Source organism: Lottia gigantea (assembly GCF_000327385.1).
Source record: "Lottia gigantea unplaced genomic scaffold LOTGIsca_47, whole genome shotgun sequence".
In the NCBI taxonomy this organism is placed as follows: domain Eukaryota; kingdom Metazoa; phylum Mollusca; class Gastropoda; family Lottiidae; genus Lottia; species Lottia gigantea.
This window is the reverse complement of record NW_008709640.1, coordinates 1,579,733-1,600,988: the sequence shown is the minus strand read 5'-3', so window position 1 is coordinate 1,600,988 and position 21,256 is coordinate 1,579,733. Positions and strand designations below refer to the sequence as shown.

The 21,256-nt window shown below is 30.9% G+C and overlaps 1 protein-coding gene across 1 annotated transcript in view; it reads left to right on the top strand.

Moving 5' to 3' along the window:
- LOTGIDRAFT_124670 (hypothetical protein) overlaps window positions 1-18,090 on the top strand; it is a gene marked incomplete at both ends in the record, with an annotated part of 34,286 nt that extends 16,196 nt beyond the window's left edge. Inside the window, 21 exons of the mRNA XM_009061329.1 lie at window positions 1,912-2,119; window positions 3,492-3,673; window positions 4,642-4,725; window positions 5,373-5,532; window positions 5,937-6,042; window positions 6,812-6,949; window positions 7,398-7,551; window positions 8,090-8,185; window positions 8,441-8,589; window positions 8,848-8,911; window positions 9,221-9,329; window positions 9,897-10,027; window positions 10,183-10,306; window positions 10,537-10,781; window positions 11,209-11,350; window positions 11,739-11,865; window positions 12,543-12,750; window positions 13,206-13,391; window positions 15,853-16,065; window positions 17,234-17,381; window positions 17,981-18,090. Of these exons, the coding sequence (XP_009059577.1) occupies window positions 1,912-2,119; window positions 3,492-3,673; window positions 4,642-4,725; window positions 5,373-5,532; window positions 5,937-6,042; window positions 6,812-6,949; window positions 7,398-7,551; window positions 8,090-8,185; window positions 8,441-8,589; window positions 8,848-8,911; window positions 9,221-9,329; window positions 9,897-10,027; window positions 10,183-10,306; window positions 10,537-10,781; window positions 11,209-11,350; window positions 11,739-11,865; window positions 12,543-12,750; window positions 13,206-13,391; window positions 15,853-16,065; window positions 17,234-17,381; window positions 17,981-18,090 (3,084 nt within the window). The remainder of the gene's footprint in view (window positions 1-1,911; window positions 2,120-3,491; window positions 3,674-4,641; window positions 4,726-5,372; window positions 5,533-5,936; window positions 6,043-6,811; window positions 6,950-7,397; window positions 7,552-8,089; window positions 8,186-8,440; window positions 8,590-8,847; window positions 8,912-9,220; window positions 9,330-9,896; window positions 10,028-10,182; window positions 10,307-10,536; window positions 10,782-11,208; window positions 11,351-11,738; window positions 11,866-12,542; window positions 12,751-13,205; window positions 13,392-15,852; window positions 16,066-17,233; window positions 17,382-17,980) is intronic.
- Window positions 18,091-21,256: the final 3,166 nt, after the last annotated feature.

Sequence of the window (21,256 nt, the reverse complement as noted above, 5' to 3'; positions counted from 1 at the left end):
GGTAATACTGGTCCAAAGTACTTGACGTGGAAAAAGCGATTAATCCTTTTGATCGGAAGATAAACAGAGACACTGTTCTACAGGCTGTGCATGTTAAAGATCCCTTAAAAGTTGAAAATCTGAGAAAATAAACGAGTAGGCTAATACCGATGTCTTTGTACACTGGATGGCATGACCTGTTCAATAAGATGCAGAAAAATAGGTAGAATTTAATACAATATTTTAATAGATTTAGATTACTGATTACGGTATTATTCTTTAATCAAATTGAGTAGAATTTAATACAACTCACTATCAATTTTGTTTTTATAGATTTAGATTACTGAGTTGTATTTATTAATCAAACGCGGTAGAATTTAATACAACTCACTATCAATTTTATTATAGTAGATTTAGATTGCTGAGTTGTTTTCATTAATCAAACTGAGTAGAATTTAATACAACTCACTATCAATTTTATTATAGTAGATTTAGATTGCTGAGTTGTTTTCATTAATCAAACTGAGTAGAATTTAATACAACTCACTATCAATTTTATTATAGTAGATTTAGATTGCTGAGTTGTTTTCATTAATCAAACTGAGTAGAATTTAATACAACTCACTATCAATGTTATTAGTAGATTTAGATTACTAAGTTGTTTTCATTAATCAAACTGAGTAGAATTTAATACAACTCACTATCAATTTTATTATAGTAGATTTAGATTACTGAGTTGTATTCTTTAATCAAACTGAGTAGAATTTAATACAACTCACAATCAATTTTATTTTAATAGATTTAGATTACTGAGTTGTATTTATTAATCAAACTGTGTAGAATTTAATACAACTCACTATCAATTTTATTATAGTAGATTTAGATTGCTGAGTTGTATTCTTTAATCAAACTGAGTAGAATTTAATACAACCACTATCAATGTTATTAGTAGATTTAGATTACTGAGTTGTATTTATTAATCAAACTGGGTAGAATTTAATACAACTTTTTGTTTTGTTTTTTTTACAATTAATAATGTGATAAGACAAAATAGGTTTACTTTTTGCATATTGATGCAAATCAAGACAACAGGTGATTTTGTTAGCTTGCTTACAAAATAGATCTTAATACATGACATACCGTGCCTTTAACTTACATATCATCACCAGAAACGTTAAGTGGATGGTTGATGATGTTTTTTAAGTATGGCTTTATCTCCAGAACAAAGAATCATTATCTAAGATTAAATGATTCATAATGAATCACAGTGTCTGTAAGATTATAAACATGGGTGCTGACATGGCAATTAGTGTATACACATTTAGTACCTGTAATCAACAGGTCAAAGTTCAAGATTCTGTTTTATCTTAGACTCGGTCAGCAATTTTTTCTGACAGATGTCTGCCAGCAGTATCAAGAAAAACTAGATTTTGAAGATTTGGGCAACTCACAGAATATTTTGATTCCATTCACGATGATTTTCTGCCTGATCATAATTTTTAATTTTGGTTGTTTCAAAGTAATTTCCAGATTAAAGGATAATGTCCAAATCCAACTGTCGAAAAATTTGATTTTTTTTTAGAAAGGCTGGGGGTGCAAATAAGAGGCAGACTGACTTCATGGGTGAACAACTGTCAAGTTCAAAATGCAACAGTTCCGTGGCAGCACCATAGGTACAAGCCTCTCATGGAGCGTCTGAAATGGTTCTTCCCTAGACAATTTTGAAAAATAGAATTTATGGTGCATTCTGACACATATTTTGGGGCAAAAATCGAAATTTGTTAGAAATGGCGGCACTAGTGCTTTCAGACACTACACTAAGTATTGTCTTTTGAATTGTTTGAGGTGAAATCCTGAAATGGAATCAAAACTGACCGATATATATATATAAATAAATACAAAATAGTAATCCTGCGTTTTTGAATATTTCAGAAAGGTGTAATAAGAACAGCAGAAGAAGACTATATAATAGAACCTGTAGAACATCATATTATCATGGGTTTTGATATGAATAAAAAACTCAAGAAACTTGGTTTACCTCATAAATTATATAAAAGATCAACATTACAATCCTCACAGTCTCATTATGAACATCATAAACATCAATACTCTGGTAAGTGTAGGAAAATTTCATCATTTTGTTTACTGAACAACATTGTAATATGAAAGTTTAGACTGTAGTCTCTTGCAGATCATTATTGAAATACTAATATTATTCAAAAATAAAATATTGACATCATCCATAATGAGCACATATAACAAAACACAAGACATCTGATGACGACACGTGTATATTGTGTTGAAACGTTATGTGCCCTACCTTATTAAAGGAGTGTGTTATATTCCATAATATTGTCTTGTGTTTTGTTATATTGATTGTTGACAATTTGATCCTAAAATCTTGCACCAAAGTAAGAGATGAAAGCAACAAAATTAAACATTCACCTTTAAGAATAAATGAAGGGACCCATCAATAACACACACAAGATACATTCACTTTAAGTAAATCTGTCAATGAGAAAGATAAAAAAGTGAATATCAGGTAGTATTTATGTAATGTGTTAAAGTAATGATAAAGATGGTAGAAACACTATAAAAATGTTTGTATTATTGTAACATGATGGGCTGTTTCTTGGTATCTTTCATGTTATATCATTCTGAATGAGTTAAAAGGCAAGATGATTGTACAGATTATTTTAAACGCTAACTGCCAGTGGAACAGAATGAACCTGTTTTTCAACAGACAAATACCTGTTCCAACTAAAGTGGTATTAAATTAAACAACAAAGCATTTTTTCTTTCTTTTGTCAATTAAATCTTTGAATTTTCACTGTGAAATGTTTGTACTAATTTATTTCTACATAAAAATAAGTCTAGTGTGTTATCTAGTTAAACATTGTTTGCATTCTCTAGAGTGCTTTTAGAGTTATTGCCCTTGACTTAGTTATAAATCAGTCTCTTACATGTTTTCATCAGATCACACTGGGTTTTGGTTTAAAACATGAATTAGTGCTATAAGGTGGTTAACAATGGTCTATATGTGGATATTAAATCTGAAAGAAAACAGAAAGGTCTTCACAACTAATATCAGGAATCTTAAACAATACACCCACACTATTTTACTGGCTCTCGTTATTTCATATTTATTTATAGTAACTTACAGCATAATAACAATTAAATCGAATATTTGCCCATTCATTTTTAAGTGCAAATAGAAATATTGTGATTCTCCCCTCATTAAGCCAGTTGTCCAAATACTGATCCCTGTCTTTAATGTGTACATAGCTTGGTCTCTTATCAGTGAGGCACATTAAACCTGTCAGACATAAAATTGGACATTTGCATCATTTTTCCAACAATAAGATCTGTTGACTTACATTTTGGCATTTTAAGATGTCATTTCAACTAGATGATTTGATTAGCAAATGAATATTCAATAAGACTCAGATTAGTTATGTTTTTCGTCAAATATGAGTTAATTTTTGTGTCTCTTTTCCAATTTTTTGAGGTAGCATTAGGAGAGAATCCTTACACAGATCCAGTACATAGAGAGAAAAGATCATCATTTAAATGGATCCAGAAAGAAAATAAAGAACCTAAAACTGTGGAGACATTGGTAGTGGTTGATAAAACAATGTTCCATAAACATGGTGATTCCAACATAACAACTTATACTCTTACTTTATTTAATATGGTAAGTTTATTTATAACAACTTATACTCTTACTTTATTTAATATGGTAAGTTTATTTATAACAACTTATACTCTTACTTTATTTAATATGGTAAGTTTATTTATAACAACTTATACTCTTACTTTATTTAATATGGTAAGTTTATTTATAACAACTTATACTCTTACTTTATTTAATATGGTAAGTTTATTTATAACAACTTATACTCTTACTTTATTTAATATGGTAAGTTTATTTAAAAAAAACTTATACTCTTACTTTATTTAATATGGAAAGGTTTTAACAACTTGTATTCTTACTTTATTTAATATGGTAAGGTTTTAACAACTTATACTTTTACTTTATTTAATATGGTAAGGTTTTAACAACTTATACTCTTACTTTATTACTTTATTTCATATGGTAAGTTGATAACAACTTATACTCTTACTTTATTTAATATGGTAAGGTTTTAACAACTTATACTCTTCTTTATTTAATATGGTAAGTTGATTACAACTTATACTCTTACTTTATAAAATATTGTAAGTTTATAACAGCCTAAATATACTCATACTTTATTGAATATGGTAAGTTTTTAACAACTTAAATATACTCTTACTTATATTCTTACTTTATTTAATATGGTAAGTTCATAACAACTTATACTCTTACTTTAATTAATATGGTAAGTTTATTTACAACAACTTAATTATAAACACTTACTTTATTTAATATGGTAAGTATATAACTTACACTCTTACTTTTTTTGGTATAGTATGTATATAACAGTATATACACTTACTTTAGTTAATATGGTAAGTTTTTAATAACTGATACTCTAACTTTATTTTATGTGGTAAGTTTATAACAACTTATACTAAGTTTTGGGAGATTTTACACATCTTTGAAACTTTTTCAGAGTTATTTTATGAATCCTCTAGACTCGAGAAATTTGTTTATATATGTACATGTTTTTGTGTTTTCAGGTATCTAAATTATTCCAGGACAGTAGTCTTGGTAACAGTATTAATATTGTACTGGTTGGGTTGATATTATTAGAAGGTGATGAGGTAAGATTATTCCTTCGGTCTTCTTATTGTGTGATTAAAGGGGAACAATTCTGATAATGAGAGTGAACTTCTGCCACCAGTAATCTTGTTGATGGATACTCATTCAATTTAGCTTGAATTTAAAATTTAACAAATTGACAAATGGGAAGAAAGAAACAACTATATTTTATACGCACAACTACTACTTGCTTCTCCATTGTCCTACTTCTGACCATTCCCATGTTGGTGAGCTTGAATACTGAGGAAAGGTGATTGTGCAATCATTTTACAATTACTTTGAATTTAAAGGAATTATGCAGAGGTTTTGTAATTTTTTTATGAGTATCGGGGACACTGATAGCATCAATTTGCTCCATTCCAATTTTCAATCTAATGTCTGTGGTTTCTGCAATTCAACTGATGATGTCACTTATCGCCAAGGGCCTTATGTGATTAAACATAGTTTACAATAAGCGACATCATCAAACACTTAGTTTCAATGGATTGAAAATAGGAATGATGCAGATTAATGCATGTTAAAAGTTTAGAGAACCTATTCACAATCTCTTTAAATAGAAAAGTAAAAGTATATAGACAAAAGTAAGAACTGAGTCATTTATACATGACAAGAATGTTACAAGAATGATTCTGTTTTTTTATATTTTTAGCCTGGTCTATCTATAACTAATCATGCTGATAAAACATTAAATAGTTTTTGTTCCTGGCAGTCTGTATTAATTGGCGCCAATGGTCGACAACATGATCATGCTATATTATTAACTGGACTGGATCTATGTTCTTACAAAAATGCCCCTTGTGATACTCTGGGTAAGATTAATTTAGAATTTAGATCCTACTTTATGTTCTTATAAAATGTTCTTTTTGAATTTTACTTCATGTTCTTATAACATAAAATGCTCCAATAGAAAGACATCTCTAGATAGTACTTTATGTTTTCAAAGAAATGTGATGCGCTTCTTCGATATAAGACTTAGAGGTAATTGCCCGACTTCAGTAGGGACGCAAGCTGAAATAGGTCAGTTGTCTGAAGATCGTATAGCATGAAACTCTGAGTAATAACATGATTCAAGTTCTGTTTTAATATTTCCAAGAGTAAGTTATATAGATTCATTTTGTCTTGAAAAAATTCTCCAAATCTCCTCTATAACATATTCTGAAAATCCATGCACTACAAAAATGGCCATTCTCTGAACCTATGTTTGTTTTTTTAGGATTTGCTCCTATAGAAGGAATGTGTAATAGAATTAGAAGTTGTACTATTAATGAAGATACTGGTTTAGCTACTGCTTTAACTATAGCGCATGAAATAGGCCACAAGTAAGTTAATTCATATTTTAATTCTTCTAACTTTAATATGTTGGCTTTCAACCAGGTTTCCCCCTGTCAGTGTTGCAGGTAAGATGGGCTGATGTGGAAAAAGCGTCTAGGCGTTCGGATGGGACAATAAACCAAGGCCTTGTGTGCTACAGGAAAATTGAAAAAGAGCAGGCTAATGCCGCTGTCCTGTCAAAATTTCCCTCATTGCATCCTGCATGGCGTTGCTCGTCTTCATTAGGTCACATGGTGCAGAAAAGTAGGACGTAAAACTCCATTCATTTCATTTTATTTTTATATGTTGGCATATTTCCATCTGTAGTAGGATTGAGTTATCTCCCTTTAGTCTTCAGATTTAATTCTTCAATCCAAATTTCTTGAATTTGCAAATACTTCATGATAATTCACTTTGAATCATTCAAAATGATGTGCAGTCCAGCTAATATGTTTTTTGTTCATCTGGGTCAAATTTAAACCATAAACACAAGCTGTCCTCATCATTTGTTTCAGGTAGAATAAATAGTAATAGACATAATATAGATATAATGTGTTGATTAATACTTAAATTACCTAGAATAAAATGGACTACTTGTGTTTATTTTTTGAATCATGAGCAAAAATATGATTGATAATATTGGACTTGTAATTTTGGGGATTTTCTTAACATTGATAGTTGAATTATCTCCCTTTAGTCTTCAACTGCTGATCAAAATTTTCAAGATGTCTATTTTCAAATTCTATTTAATTCTGTTAAACTGATTTTATTTTGTAGTTTTGGTATGTTTCATGATGGGGAAAGTAATTATTGTAAACATTCAGCAGGATCTATCATGTCTCCTACATTGATGGGCAAGGACGGCAAATTCAGTTGGTCTGTGTGTAGTAAAGCTTATTTACTGAGATTCTTAAAGTAAGGACTGTTATTTCTGAAAAATTCTGATTCTTTATGTGTCTTGAGGACTGGCTGTAGCACAGTTGGTCAGAGCATTGGAATCAAAAAACATTTGCTTTGTTACATGATGATGGTGGTGGATTCTAATCTCAGTTAAGAGTGCAAAAATCAATTGACCTTGAATAAGTCATCTTTCCTTATTATCCTAGTTGGCCCAGCTGTAAATGGGTACAGATATTTTGATCCATTGCCAAAATGTGACCTTAAGTTCTTATCCTTGTAAGAATTGGTTGTTTCTCTTGTATTCATATATCACCTTTATAAAATAAATTACTGAATCTGTCCTTTCAGAGAAAATTAGAAGGGTGATACTATTTTTCAATACGGACATAAACTCCAGTTCATTTCATTTCAAATAAAAATAAATTGTTGACTTTAGTTAAAAAAAATTGACATTATTTTTCAGTACACCTCAAGCAGATTGTTTACAAGATAAACCTAAACATGTAGCAGAATTAAAGTTTCCTGAGAAATTACCTGGTGAACTATATAATGCTGATACTCAGTGTAAATGGCAGTTTGGTACTAGAGCTAGATTATGTACCTATGATTTCGGAAAGGTACCATAGCTAGATTCTTTTACTATATTACTTGTTTTAATTTTTAGATTGATATCCATGCTTATCTTCTGCGTTTGACCTGTTTTGAATTTTTATGGGGATTACCCCTGGGTGTTACCATGGAGAAATAGTACTGTATATTTCCGTACATAATGCACAGTTTTTTACCCTGAAAAGGGCTCCACACAGAAGAAGTGCGCACTATGCATAGTGAAATATTTTTTGAGCATTTTCCCCCCGAAAATTCTGAAAATTCCACCCTGAAAAGGGCTCCACACAGAAGGAGTGCGCACTAGGCATAGTGAAATATTTTTTGAGCATTTTCCCCCCGAATATTCTGAAAATTCAGTATATTGTATAGTCTTCGGAACAATAAACTGAATTCTCCTTTGCTTAAGGCCAGTTTGTAGCAAAAATAAGTAGGCAAATGCTGTTGTCTGGTGTAGCAGCAATTGATCAATTTCTTGTATAGGTCTTCAAAGGATAACAAACAATTACATGTTTTAGAAAAAATATATTTTGAAATTGTCTATTTTAGGATATCTGTAAAGCTCTATGGTGTTTCCGTGGTAACAAGAGATGTGAAACTAAGTTTTTACCAGCTGCTGAAGGAACATCATGCGGGTCGGGTATGGTAGGTAGGCAAAATTCAAAACCTTCATGATTTCACTCAGAAAATACCAGGGCTGTTGTTTCATTTTTTACAGACGTACATGCTGGAATTTACATATTTTTTTCATGAAAAAAATTGCCAAAGTGACTCAAATCAAAATCGTCTTTATTTGACAGAAGTGAAAATTGTTGACAAATACACATCGTAAACAGCCCTGGATCTTATTTTGATCATAGTTTTTTGATTTTATAAATTGACTCTTCTTTTGAATTATAGTGGTGTCGTCAAGGTAGCTGTGTGAAATATGGTAAAGAAGGACCTATACCAGTCAATGGAGGATGGTCAAAATTTAAAAATTGGACTGAATGTACAAGGTCATGTGATCAAGGTGTTATGACGAGAGAAAGACAATGTAACAGTCCTTTGTAAGAACATTTACTTTTATTTTTTTGCGTTAACTCTTTAAGCCCTGACTGTAAATGAAATAAAACATCTCAACGTCTATACCCTGAACTTCGATTAATAAAAGTAAAAGCGTATGACGTTAACATTGTATGATGTCACTTAGTAACGGCCAGTATACCGTCTGCTCGGGTATATATTGCATTAGCATGTGGCCGGTAAATTTGGCTGTTAGGGTTGAAAGGGTTAACTTATATGCTGATAAAAACTTTGTGTTTCAGACCTCAATATGGTGGAGAAACATGTGAAGGAAAAGATAAAGAAGTCAAACTTTGTAATGTTCATGTAAGTAAAGACATGATAATTTTATGGAGACTAAAGCATAGGCCAGAGGTGGTGATTTATTTATATATTGGACAAAGCAAATTGCCTTGTTGTCTATTGGATAAATTTCTTCATGCAAATACTAAACTATGTATGAAATTTCAAAAGTTACTCAAATTTGACATATGAAAGATTTTTGTAGATAAATTTTAGTGACATTCAGTGAATTTTGTTTATTTCTTTGTGGATCGACTTTACCTATTTTCCCTATGAACCAGAGAGTATATGAGTATTTGTTAGATCATTCTTCAATATATTTGTCTTCTTTAGAAATGTAGTAAGAAAGAAGATTTCCATGCTAAACAATGTACTATTTATAACAAGAAACCATTCAGAGGTTGGCAGTTACAATGGAAACCACATCGTAAAGTTGTCAATAGTAAGTTTTCCTCAAATAGAATTTTCAAATTTCAGGCATCAACATGCAGTCTTTTTTAGTCCTCTTCCCAAACTCCTCATTCGCCAACATATCAGAACACTTTCATGATGTGAAATTTCATTTATTTTGTATGACTACAAGAATATAAGAAATAGAAAAGTATTAGTGTAAACAAACACAGCCCAAGCTGTCATGTGTCTAGTAATTGTATTAAACAGTCCTACAATGTTAAAGCTCATAGATTACTAATTTGTTATTTTGGACATGTGATATTTTTCCCCTAAGGAGGCCTTCTGTTTTTTTGAGATTTGCATTTTGGAGCCAGGGTGGATCTCTAACCTGGAGGCTCAGTCCCATAGGAGGTGCTGACCTGGAAAAAACATCTTGTCCTTTTGGATTGGACAATAAACTGAGGTCTCGTGTGCTATAGGCTTTTCACATTAAAGAGACTTTGTTTGCAAGAGTAGGAGAATAGTATGGGCAAAATTTCCGTCATTGTATATATTCGAAAGCCCAAACTAGAAATTTAGTACGTAAAACATTGCATTATTTTATTTTGTCTTTTAGATGGTGATCCCTGTAAATTATATTGTATGGCTGAAACATTTAACTATGTATTTACTATAAAACATCCGGCAGTTGATGGTACACCTTGTGGTTCTGTTGATAATAAAATCTGTATTAGTGGTGCTTGTAAGGTAATGTCTGCCACTTTTCATTTCATTCTTTGCCTGTCTATTCACTTTTATTTTCCCACGTGCATATATATATAAGAATTGCTTTAAATATGGAAAAATAAATCTCCATTCTTATTATACACTTTAAGAAAACATGTTCTTATTAATATTTTTAGATGGTTGGTTGTGATAATGAAATAGGATCAACAGCAACTCATGATATGTGTGGTGTTTGTAAGGGAGATAACTCTACATGTAAATTAGTTACTGGCAAATATACACAACAACCTACATTAAATCGTACGTTTTTACATTTGTACCTTTCATACTTCAAATGAAATAGATTTTTATTGCTTTCTGCTTCTTAGTTTTTGTTGTATTCCTTGTGCTCCTTATATGTGCAAACAAAGCTCGAAAGCTGACTTGTGTTTTGGATACACAATCTTCATCAGTATAGCTGTCAGTACAATATTGGACTTCAAATATATGAGCAAACCCACTGAACAGTGTTCTTATTCCTTATTTTTCAGGATATTTTCCAATTGTTGTTATACCAAAAGGAGCTCGGCATATTTTAGTCAGTGAAATGAAAATCTCATCAAATTATTTATCTATAAGAAATATTTATGGTGCGTATTATTTAAATGGTGACAGACGTGTTGCCTGGCCTGGTAGATACAAACTAGGGGGCGCTGTGTTTGAATATGAACGTCCATACAGTAAACCAGAAACATTAAAATCTGATGGTCCACTTGGTGAAGATCTTATTGTTGAGGTCAGTTGAAAATTGCGTCATTTTCTTGTGAACGAATGAATCCATATATTGAACGGTCGCCATATTTTCATTTAAGAAATCAATATATTTATTCTGTTATTGAAACTTTTTATACATCCACAGACAATTTTCAAACTCAAGATCTCATGAATTAAGAATCAGGAACACAAATTCAGCTAGCTCGAATCCATCTTTAAGGCTAAAATGACACAAAGTAGAGCAGATATTTCTTTGTAGGGAAATTCAATTAAACATTTTTTTTAGAAGTTATGAAATTTCATGAAGAAAATGAAATGAAATCCTAAAACTTTTGTATTTTGAGATACTATGTATGTTGTCAAAATCAAGATAGTATGTATAAGAAAAGATTGCATTAATAGGCATTTTTTTTTATTGGAAATGAAAATTTTAGTACCGTTTCTTACAGATGTTGGTACAAGATCATAACCCAGGTGTGACCTATCAGTATACAGTACCACAGAAAACAGTTAGATCACGTCAAACATCACCACCACCAGTTTATAAATGGAGTGTATCTTCTACTACATGTAGTGAGCCTTGTGCTGGTGGTATGTTACTAAAAATAGTATTTATTAGCACATAATATAGGGTACAGAAGGTTTCCCAACAAAAATTTAGTGTGGAATATTTCATAGTACAAGCTGGGTGGGAACTGGAAGATCTTGAGTTGCTTCTATAATTTGCAGAACAATGATGATAATGTATAGTTGACAGTTTGGGGTGGGGGTAGAAAAAACTTTATGGCTTCAATATAATGATTAATTGAACCTGCTTGCCAATCTGCAAATTTTGACCTGAATATAGCTTGCATATTGTTATCGTTATTTGTGCAAAAATTTGGTTTGATACTAGTTTTTTACTAGTCAAGTCATAGGAATTTTATGATGACATTTAAAATCTTTCTGAATCGAAATATCATTTATGATGTATTTTCAGGTAAAAAGACAGTGACAGCAGTATGTTATAGAAACACTAGAGAAAAAGTTGATCCTTCATATTGTAGAAATGAGAAAAAACCTGATGATGGAGTTCAACCATGTAATGTTAAACCTTGTAAACCTAGGTGAGTTAAACCTTGTAAACCCAGGTGAGTTGAATCTTGTAAACCTAGGTGAGTTGAATCTTGTAAACCTAGGTGAGTTGAATCTTGTAAACCTAGGTCAGTTGAATCTTGTAAACCTAGGTGAATCTTGTAAACCTAGGTGAGTTGAATCATGCAAACCTAGGTGAGTTAAACCTTGTAAACGTAGGTGAGTTGAATCATGCAAACCTAGGTGAGTTGAATCATGCAAACCTAGGTGAGTTGAATCATGCATACCTAGGTTAGTTAAACCTTGTAAACCTAGGTGAGTTGAATCATGCAAACCTAGGTGAGTTGAATCATGCAAACCTAGGTGAGTTGAATCTTGTAAATATGAACCTTAGTGAATTCAGTCTTGTAAACCTAGGTGAGTTAAACCTTATAATCCGAGGTGAATTTTTTAAATCTAAACCTAGGTGAGTTAGACCTTGTAAACCTAGGTGAGTTGAATCTTGTAAACCTAGGTGAGTGAAACTGTTAAACCTTGCTAACCTAGTTGAGTTAAACCATGTAACTTATATTAGTTTGATTTTGTATTTCTGGGCGACGTATACCTAGGTGAATTTGATATGAAGTTTGTAAACCTAACTGGTTTTAGTGTGTGAACATGTTCAACTCATGATTGGCTCAATGAATGATGCAAATTGTTTACATTTTAGATGGATACCATCAGAATGGCAGACGTGTACAAGGTCATGTGGAGGAGGCAAGCAAGTACGAAAAATAACTTGTCGACAGAAAATAAGTTTAAATAAAGATAGAAAATTACGCCGAAAATATTGCCGACATTTACCAAAACCGTCCAAGAAAAGAGTTTGTAATAATCATCAATGTCCATCAACATGGCATGTTGGGAAATGGTCTAAGGTTTGTATATGTGACAGTTTATTTCAAGTACGGTATCCATTAATTTCATTGAGAAAGATTTGAGCTTCTAAAGAATTAACAAGCAAACAAATTACTTTAGTAATAACTCCCAGTGATAAATGGAATGGATAAAATAATTTTTGTAAAAAGTGCACATTGAATGACAATTGAACTTGTGACTTGATGGTATTATAATTGGACGGAAACATCTGCCTGGTTTCCAGCCTCTGATAGTTATTTTGTGAGTTGTCGTCTTGAGCAGGGCCAGAAAAAACTGGACCCTGTTTTATGGGGATTTTTCCTCACCATCTTATATCCCGGTAGGCCATATCATCCAATTTTATCAAGGTTTAATCAAATATAACAATGATACATTTTTGGAGAATACAATAATTGTGTTGTATTTGTGTTTTCTTTATGAAGATTCGACATTCAATAAATTATTTTTTTTCCAGTGCTCAGTAAACTGTGGTATTGGTAAACAACAAAGAAAAGTTTTATGTAGAAATAAACAACATAGAGGTTTTAGAATATTACCAGAGAATATGTGTAAAGTGAATGAGAAACCTCCTAAAACAAGACCCTGTAAAAAACGACAGTGTGTCAGAAGATACGAATGGATCATATCACCATGGGGACCAGTAAGTTTTTGATTTTGGTATTGTTGCATGTTTTCAATGTTTTTTACTAATAAAATGGTTGAGGTTATATCTTGCGTCACTGTTTACACCGATCTAAATTTATTTATATCCTATACGACCTGCACAGAAATCTAACAATAGCACTGGTTTATTAATTTGATGTTGTCATGGGAACAAGGGCGATTTACTTTGTAAATGTAGGTGAGGTATAAGCTTGTAAACCTAGGTGAATTAAACTTTGTACATCTAGGTTTAATTAAACCTTGTGCACCTTTGTGAGGTCTAACATTCTAAACCTAGGTGAATTAAAACCTTATCAACCTAGGTGAGGTCTAACATTGTAAACCTAGGTAAATTAAAAACCTTATTAACCTAGGTGAGGTCTAACATTGTAAACGTAGGTGAATTAAAAACTTTATTGACCTAGGTGAGGTCTAACATTGTAAACCTAGGTGAGATCAAACTTGTAAATCATTTTTACAGAGTGTACATAAGGAAATTTAAATCTGATGAATTGCGGACACTGATTCCACTTTGCTCACAAAACTTCTGTGACAAGAAAGACATTTTTATACATGTAGTTTGTACAAGGTCTATGAATTGGTGAAAACAACCCTGCAATAGGCAATTAAATTGATCCCAATTTCTATGAAAAAGGGTAAACTTTAACTAGGATAAGTTAATGCACTTTACAAAAGTGTTGTTGTTAAGATTTTGCACACAGGATAATTAATTGTATTTTAACTCTGAAAATATCATATGATGTTGAGATTGACTGAAACATGGAACACAAACACAAGATATAACCTGTCCTTGTATATGTGTTGAATTTAATTTCTTGGTTCAATGTTGTTTTAAAGAGAAAACGTTGTCTGAATATATGATTTACCAGCTGATAGAATAGAATAGATGTCTTTTCTGTATCCCTTTTCAAAATTAGATACTGTACATGTGGTTGCCCTACAGTTAAGGCGTTAGTCACTTGCAGATTGTATTTATCACATTCTCATGTGGAATGATGATGGGTTTTATGATGCCATTGGATATAACATAACTACTTGTGAGAACTTTTAAAACTCATAATCATCTATTTTAATTGTTATTTTGTAAGGGACTCATGTTGAATTTTGATTTTGGAAAGTGATACAGCTAAAATCAGCTTTATCAGTATGTAAAACAAATATAAGGCCAACAATATTCCTTTAAATTATCATTTGTATCAAATATTTTATTTCATTGGTGGCCATTGCATGAAATATTAAAGAAGGATATAGTCTGCTAGATATTCACTTTAACAGCAAATACAATTAAATTTCAGAGCTGCACAGAAATACAATTTGTTATTTAATACTATAATGAAATATATTCACTGTTAAACTAGTGCTCAATACATCAATTCTAGAGCGAATAGTCTTAAAGACAGAATTAAGTTCTACTTCAGTAGAGAGGCAAGCTGAAATAAGTCAGTTGTCTGAAGATGGTATACCATACCACATGTTTCAGGTTCTGTTAAATATGTATATCATCTGGAATGTTTAGCAATTATCTACAAGACTATATTCTTTGATTTATAATGAAATTATCAGTTTGGTTTGAATTTTGTATGTTTTTTTAACTTTTTTTTATGAAATATGTTCAGTATGTGGCTAAATAAAATGACAATCCAAATTTTAATTTTGATTCAACTTTAGAACCCACCTTTTGTTTTTTCTGTTAACTTACATGTAGTTGTTTTAAAATATTTTGTGTGTTTTTAACTCAAGTTAAAGATTTTATAAAATTAGATGTATCTGACGATTAGATTTCCTTATCCCTTTTAACTTACTGCCAAGCCTAATTCTATATTTTTTACACTTAAGTTAACACCTTACCAGAAGAGTCTGAGACTTTTTCTGATTTTAGAACAGATTTTTAAATTCATGGAAATGATAGTAGGGCAAATTATTACTGTTTTATGAACCTCATTTGCTTAACAATCTTTATTTCAAACTCTTCATTTATGACTGAGATTTGAATATTTTTGAATAAAGTCTACCATGTTGATTGACACTTTTAACTGCCACTTGAAAATTCCTTGTTTTTAATAGGCCAAGAAATACTTTAAAGGAACAAGTGTGCCATTTTTTTTATCAATCATACCTTAATCTCAGAAACAGGAATTTTCCAGTTAAGCCAATCAGTAATAATGTTCACAGCTCACTGTTGCAATTTGAGCCTTATGTGTGTCCAGAATTATCTGCATTTGAAAGTTAAAAAGACGAGTCATCTTTTCTTGAGACACTGCCATATATAGAAAAGACATATATAGAGAAATTGAGTAAAAAATAAAAATAAAGAATACAATTAAATGTAGACTTTTAAAAATTGCTGAGAACAAAGTAAAAATATAGAATCATGCTTGGTATTATCTTAAGTTTAAAATCCAACCTTAGATATGTGTGCTTTTATTTGCTTCCTTTAGTGCTCAAAAACCTGTGGTCAAGGTCGTAGAACACGCTTTATCAAGTGCAATGCTGTCAACTCAAATGGAAAGCGTAAATATGTTCAAGATAGACATTGTGGAAGAATTCCGAAACCTAACTTCAGATTAGAAGAGGCCTGTTGGCTTGTAACCTGTCCCCAAGCCTTATTAGCTATGCAGAGACATACCTGGCATGTTTCTGATTGGACTCAGGTCTGCATGATTTTGATTTTTATTTTTTCGATTGAATTTTGATTTGTTACTAGTCATTTGATTTGGAATCGTTAAAAATTTATGCTTTCAATTTATCATTTTTGTTTGTTTTACTGTAATTGCAAAAATCATGCTCCAGAACTGTTTGCAAAAATTGATAGTTTGACCATTAAAGGGGTTGTTAAGAGGTTTTCTAATTTTTTTCTGTGGATTAAGGACCAAAGTCAAAATTCAAAAACAGGAGACAAAATATCGAATATGTATTTGCATCTGAGAGACTGTTCTAGATATTTTGATGGCATCTTTACTTTTGTAACATTGCAACTCTGCAAGAGAGAAGACCCCTTACATTTTCAATCCCTTTAATATATAGCTTTCAATCCACTAACCAGATTAGCTTGCTTTTTGCGATAACTCTCATGCTTAGCTATGTCTTAAAACTGTTCATTTCATTGGATCATGGAATAATGGATAAGTATTATTACAAACAGTGAGAAAATAGCTTTCTCAATTTGAACCCTATTCCAAATATTCTAGATATTGTCTTATGGAATTACTAAGTTCATTTAGTACAAATGCTGAATGGGGAATTAAAAGTCAAAAGCACAATGTTACTATTGCAACATTTTACCTTGGGTGGAATAATCTTGGTTGGCATTGGCGCTTTCTCATATTTTGCTGGAGAATTGAAATTTTTTTCCCTTCTTGTCTGTATGTTCATCAGGTACAGGCTTTGCTTATTAGCAGCAACCAGAAGATTTGTGTTAGCTGTAAGCTAATATATTTTATGATATGCTGTTCATCTTCACAATGGTCAAGGTATTAGTCTTCATCTTATATTGTATTGGCCCACTGTCTTGTTTCACAGAATGCAGCAATTTGATTGGATTGTACGCTGTTGAATATAGCCAATCTCAGCCGTTGAGGGAAGGACTGATGAAAATATTTACTCTTGAAATCGAGTGCTCTGATTGGCTGTTTTCGCTGGTGCACAATCCAATCAAATCGCTGACTGTGAAACACTTTAGGGTCCTTGCAGATGATATAAGATGAAGATGTAATAATACCTTAACCATTGTGAAGATGTATGCTATTATATTTGACATTCCTGTTATCTATTTGTTGACAATAACACTTATCTGAAATTTGTCCACCATTTTGTTTTCAGTGTTCAGCCAGTTGTGGAAGAGGTATACAAAGAAGAAATATTAAATGTGTTGATAATATAGCTCATTCCAGATCTAATCTCTGTGTACAACGCCTCAAACCAACTACCTCAAAACAGTGTGACAGTGGACCATGTCCTATACAGGATCGTAAGAAATCATTTAATACCTGAAACAATTAACCCTAAACTCATTATTCTTTGTACATATGAAACTACATAATTTAATTGTTTCTTACATAGAAATAACACACAACCATTTAAAAATTTGACTTGTTAAATCGCAGAAGAGATTCAAAATCGTTTGTGAACTACGTTCCTGTGTGTTATTTCCATGTCAGAACCATACATAGTTTCATATGATTCTTTGTAGCGCTATCTTAATGGAAATCACAACTTTTCATTACAAGCAGTTTCACTCTTATTATGGAATCCAAATTTGGAAATTTTCATTACGAGCAGTTTCACTCTTATAATGGAATCCAAATTTGGAAATTTTCATTACAAGCAGTTTCACTCTTATTATGGAATCCAAATTTGGAAATTTTCATTGCAAGCAGTTTCACTCTTATTATGGAATCCAAATTTGGAAATTTTTAATTCCAGGAGATCTTTTTTGAATGAAAGTTTAATAAGTTAATACAAATGGCCATCAGAGCAAAGTTTCAAAAGACATATAAGTGTGATATCTGTTGATTTTGCTGAATTGTGACTTGTGTATGAAATTCTTTTACATACTTTTTTTTTTAGAACCATCATGTACTGATAAGGAAGTATGGTGTCACCTTGTCTTACACCATAGAGCTTGTGGTCAACAGTATTACAGAAGTCGATGTTGTAAGACTTGTGAGAGGTCCTGATTGGTCAATTTCAATATTGATGGAACCAATAAGAGAGAAGAAGTAAACCAAGTCATAAAAAGATCTCGTGTTGGGTTGTGATGTTGTATTTATTGTTGTTATCGTGCATTTATAACATGACAGGTTATGGTCAAGGTCAAATATCAAAGGTGAAGGTTCAACTATTGGGGACCTGGTCACATTCTGGAAAAGTACCTCATTTGTATTGTATTTTGTTGACTTTATTCCATCTTACCAACCACTCTTTAATAGAGGTTGTCTACTTGAGGATATGAAAAAAAATCCTAAAATTTTGTTTGGTTCAGGTTCCTATTTCAAGCTTATTACAATACTCTATTTCATATATAATTTCACAATTAAATGTAAATATACATAATGTAGTTGACATTTGTAGTAAGGAAAATATTTTTTTTTAATAATTTAATTGCTAGTGTGACAATATATAGATAAAACAGAACAGATCATTCAATAGGATAATCACTTAAAGAGGCATCTTCACAATTTTAAGCTATTATGAACTTCGTACAATAGCCACTATTCATATATCATACAGTTTGTTAATGAAGCGATTTGATTGGATTGTATGCTGGCTAATACAACCACTCATAGTCCTCAACAGAAAATCAGTGAACATAAAACCATAATGTTTACAGCCTATCTGTTGAGATCCAATAAGATCGCTGAGTTACAAGAATAGTGGCTATTGCAGTCAAGGTATGAATTCGAAGTTCGTAATAGCTTGACTATGACAATGTGAAGATGTTTAATGGGGAGCACATAGAGAAATAAAAAAAGGCTGTATTTTAATCCGATTGTTTATGTGACTCAATCCAAACTATCTTGTAAATAACATACAGTATATATATATATACATAATGATATTCGTGGATACACTTTAATATTGTTTTTATATTTAGTGATTTTGTTGAATGAAAACTATATATTTGATATATAATTATTTGTAGATATATTTTTTTGTTTATATTTATATATTTTTTGTATGATTGTTCATAGTAATGTTTGTCAGTGCAATTTTTTTTTTAGGTATATTCATGATTTTAGGTTAAGTACATGTACAAATGATCAGTTTAATATAAGTACATGAACAAATGATCAGTTTAAAATAAGTATATGAACAAATGATCAGTTTTATGTTAAGTTCATGTACAAATGATCAGTTATTGGTTATGTTCATGTACAAGTGATCAGTTATAGGTTATGTACATGTACAAATGATCAGTTTTAGATTAAGTACATGTACAAATGATCAGTTATAAGTTAAGTTCATGTACAAATGATCAGTTATATGTTAAGTACATGTTCAAATGGTTAGTCATAGATTAAGTTAATGTACAAATGATCAGTTTTAGATTAAGTTCATGTACAAATGATCAGTTATAAGTTAAGTTCATGTACAAATGATCAGTTATACGTTAAGTACATGTTTAAATGGTTAGTTATAGATTAAGTTCATATACAAGTTATAGGTTATGTACATGTACAAATGATCAGTTTTAGATTAAGTACATGTACAAATGTTTAGTGTTAGATTAAGTACTCACATTATAGGATAAATACAAGTACCAATGTTAAAATATCTTAAGCCTGTTGCATTGTTTCATAAAAGTGCCTCAGATTTTCATAATTGGCTACTACAGGCTCTATCAACAGTTTCAAATATCAGTGTCATTAGTGGCCACTACAAGCTTTGTCAGAACTATTATTGGTTCCTGAAATCTGAAAGTGCAGCAATCAGTGTCTCTGTTGGCAGTTGAAAGTCAGTCATTGATTGCCAACAAATTGAATTTACAGAATTTGGCAACATGGGTGCTGGTGTCTCATTTTATTTTATTTTATTTTATTTCTACAAATTTTAGTTTCATATATTAAAAATGTTTTGCAATTTTTGAGCAATACCACTTTCATCTGGCACATTTTAATTTCTTCACTCCTGCTTTTTCAGTTACATAAAAAAATATGTTCTTTATTAACCCATGGAACAACAGCGACTGCTTAAGGGTCATATAAATATTACATTGTATTTGAAGTGTATGTATGCAAAATATTCACCCAAAAAGACTTATTCTGAGTTATGCAAACAATATCTATATTTGATAAAGAATTGAGTCACTAGTAATATCAAGATGTTGTATTTATGTATAAATATTTTGATATAACATTTATCAATAAAATGGTCATAAAATATTGTTTATTTAATCTAGGGTATTGAACATTTTTTGAAAGAGGGGGAATTGGAAGACACAACTGTTTCAAGTCCTTATGGCTGCTAAGGTGAGCTATTGGTCCTTTTTCAAGCACAATGCACTTAAGGAGTTACTTTGAAGTTACATTATTCACAAACAATTCCTTTTGAGTTATGTACTTCATGTGAGCAACAAGCATCATAGAATACAAAATGACAAGAAAAAGGGTTAGTAATTTATTTGCTTTCTTAAGATATTGTTAACTTAACAAAAGGTAAAACATGATTTAACTTCAAAATAATTTTTCCGATTTTGGAAATTGATTAATATTTGAAATAAAAAATTCTGCTGAAAAATTAACATATGAAACAAAACACAAATCTAACAGATTTCCTGAGCTGAAATTGATGTATATTAATAGAGAAATTTTCACAATCACTACTCTCTTGGCTGGAAAAGCAAATTGAAATATACATGTTCAAGTTAAAACAAACCTTTAATATAACAAAAACACAAGACGATATTATGGAATATAACACACTTCTTTAATAAGGTAGGCACATAACGTTTCAACAAAATATACATGTGTCGTCATCAGATGAAATGTAACGTTATGTGCCCAACCTTATTAAAGAAGTGTCTTATATTCCATAATATTGTCTTGTGTTTTTGTTATATGTGCTCCTCGCTTCTATATGTTATTCGAATATTAAACCTTTAATAACAGAAATTCAATAATAATAAATGATAACATTTAACTTTAACTAAAATAAAATATGTAAATACCATTAACAATTAACAATAATCAAATTGAAAATTATTTACAATATAAAATCAACATTTTATTTCTCTAACTGAGAATATCTATAACATTTTATAAATATAAACTAACAATAAACTATAAATATAAACTAACAATAAACTATAAATATAAACTAACAATAAACTATAACTAAAATAAA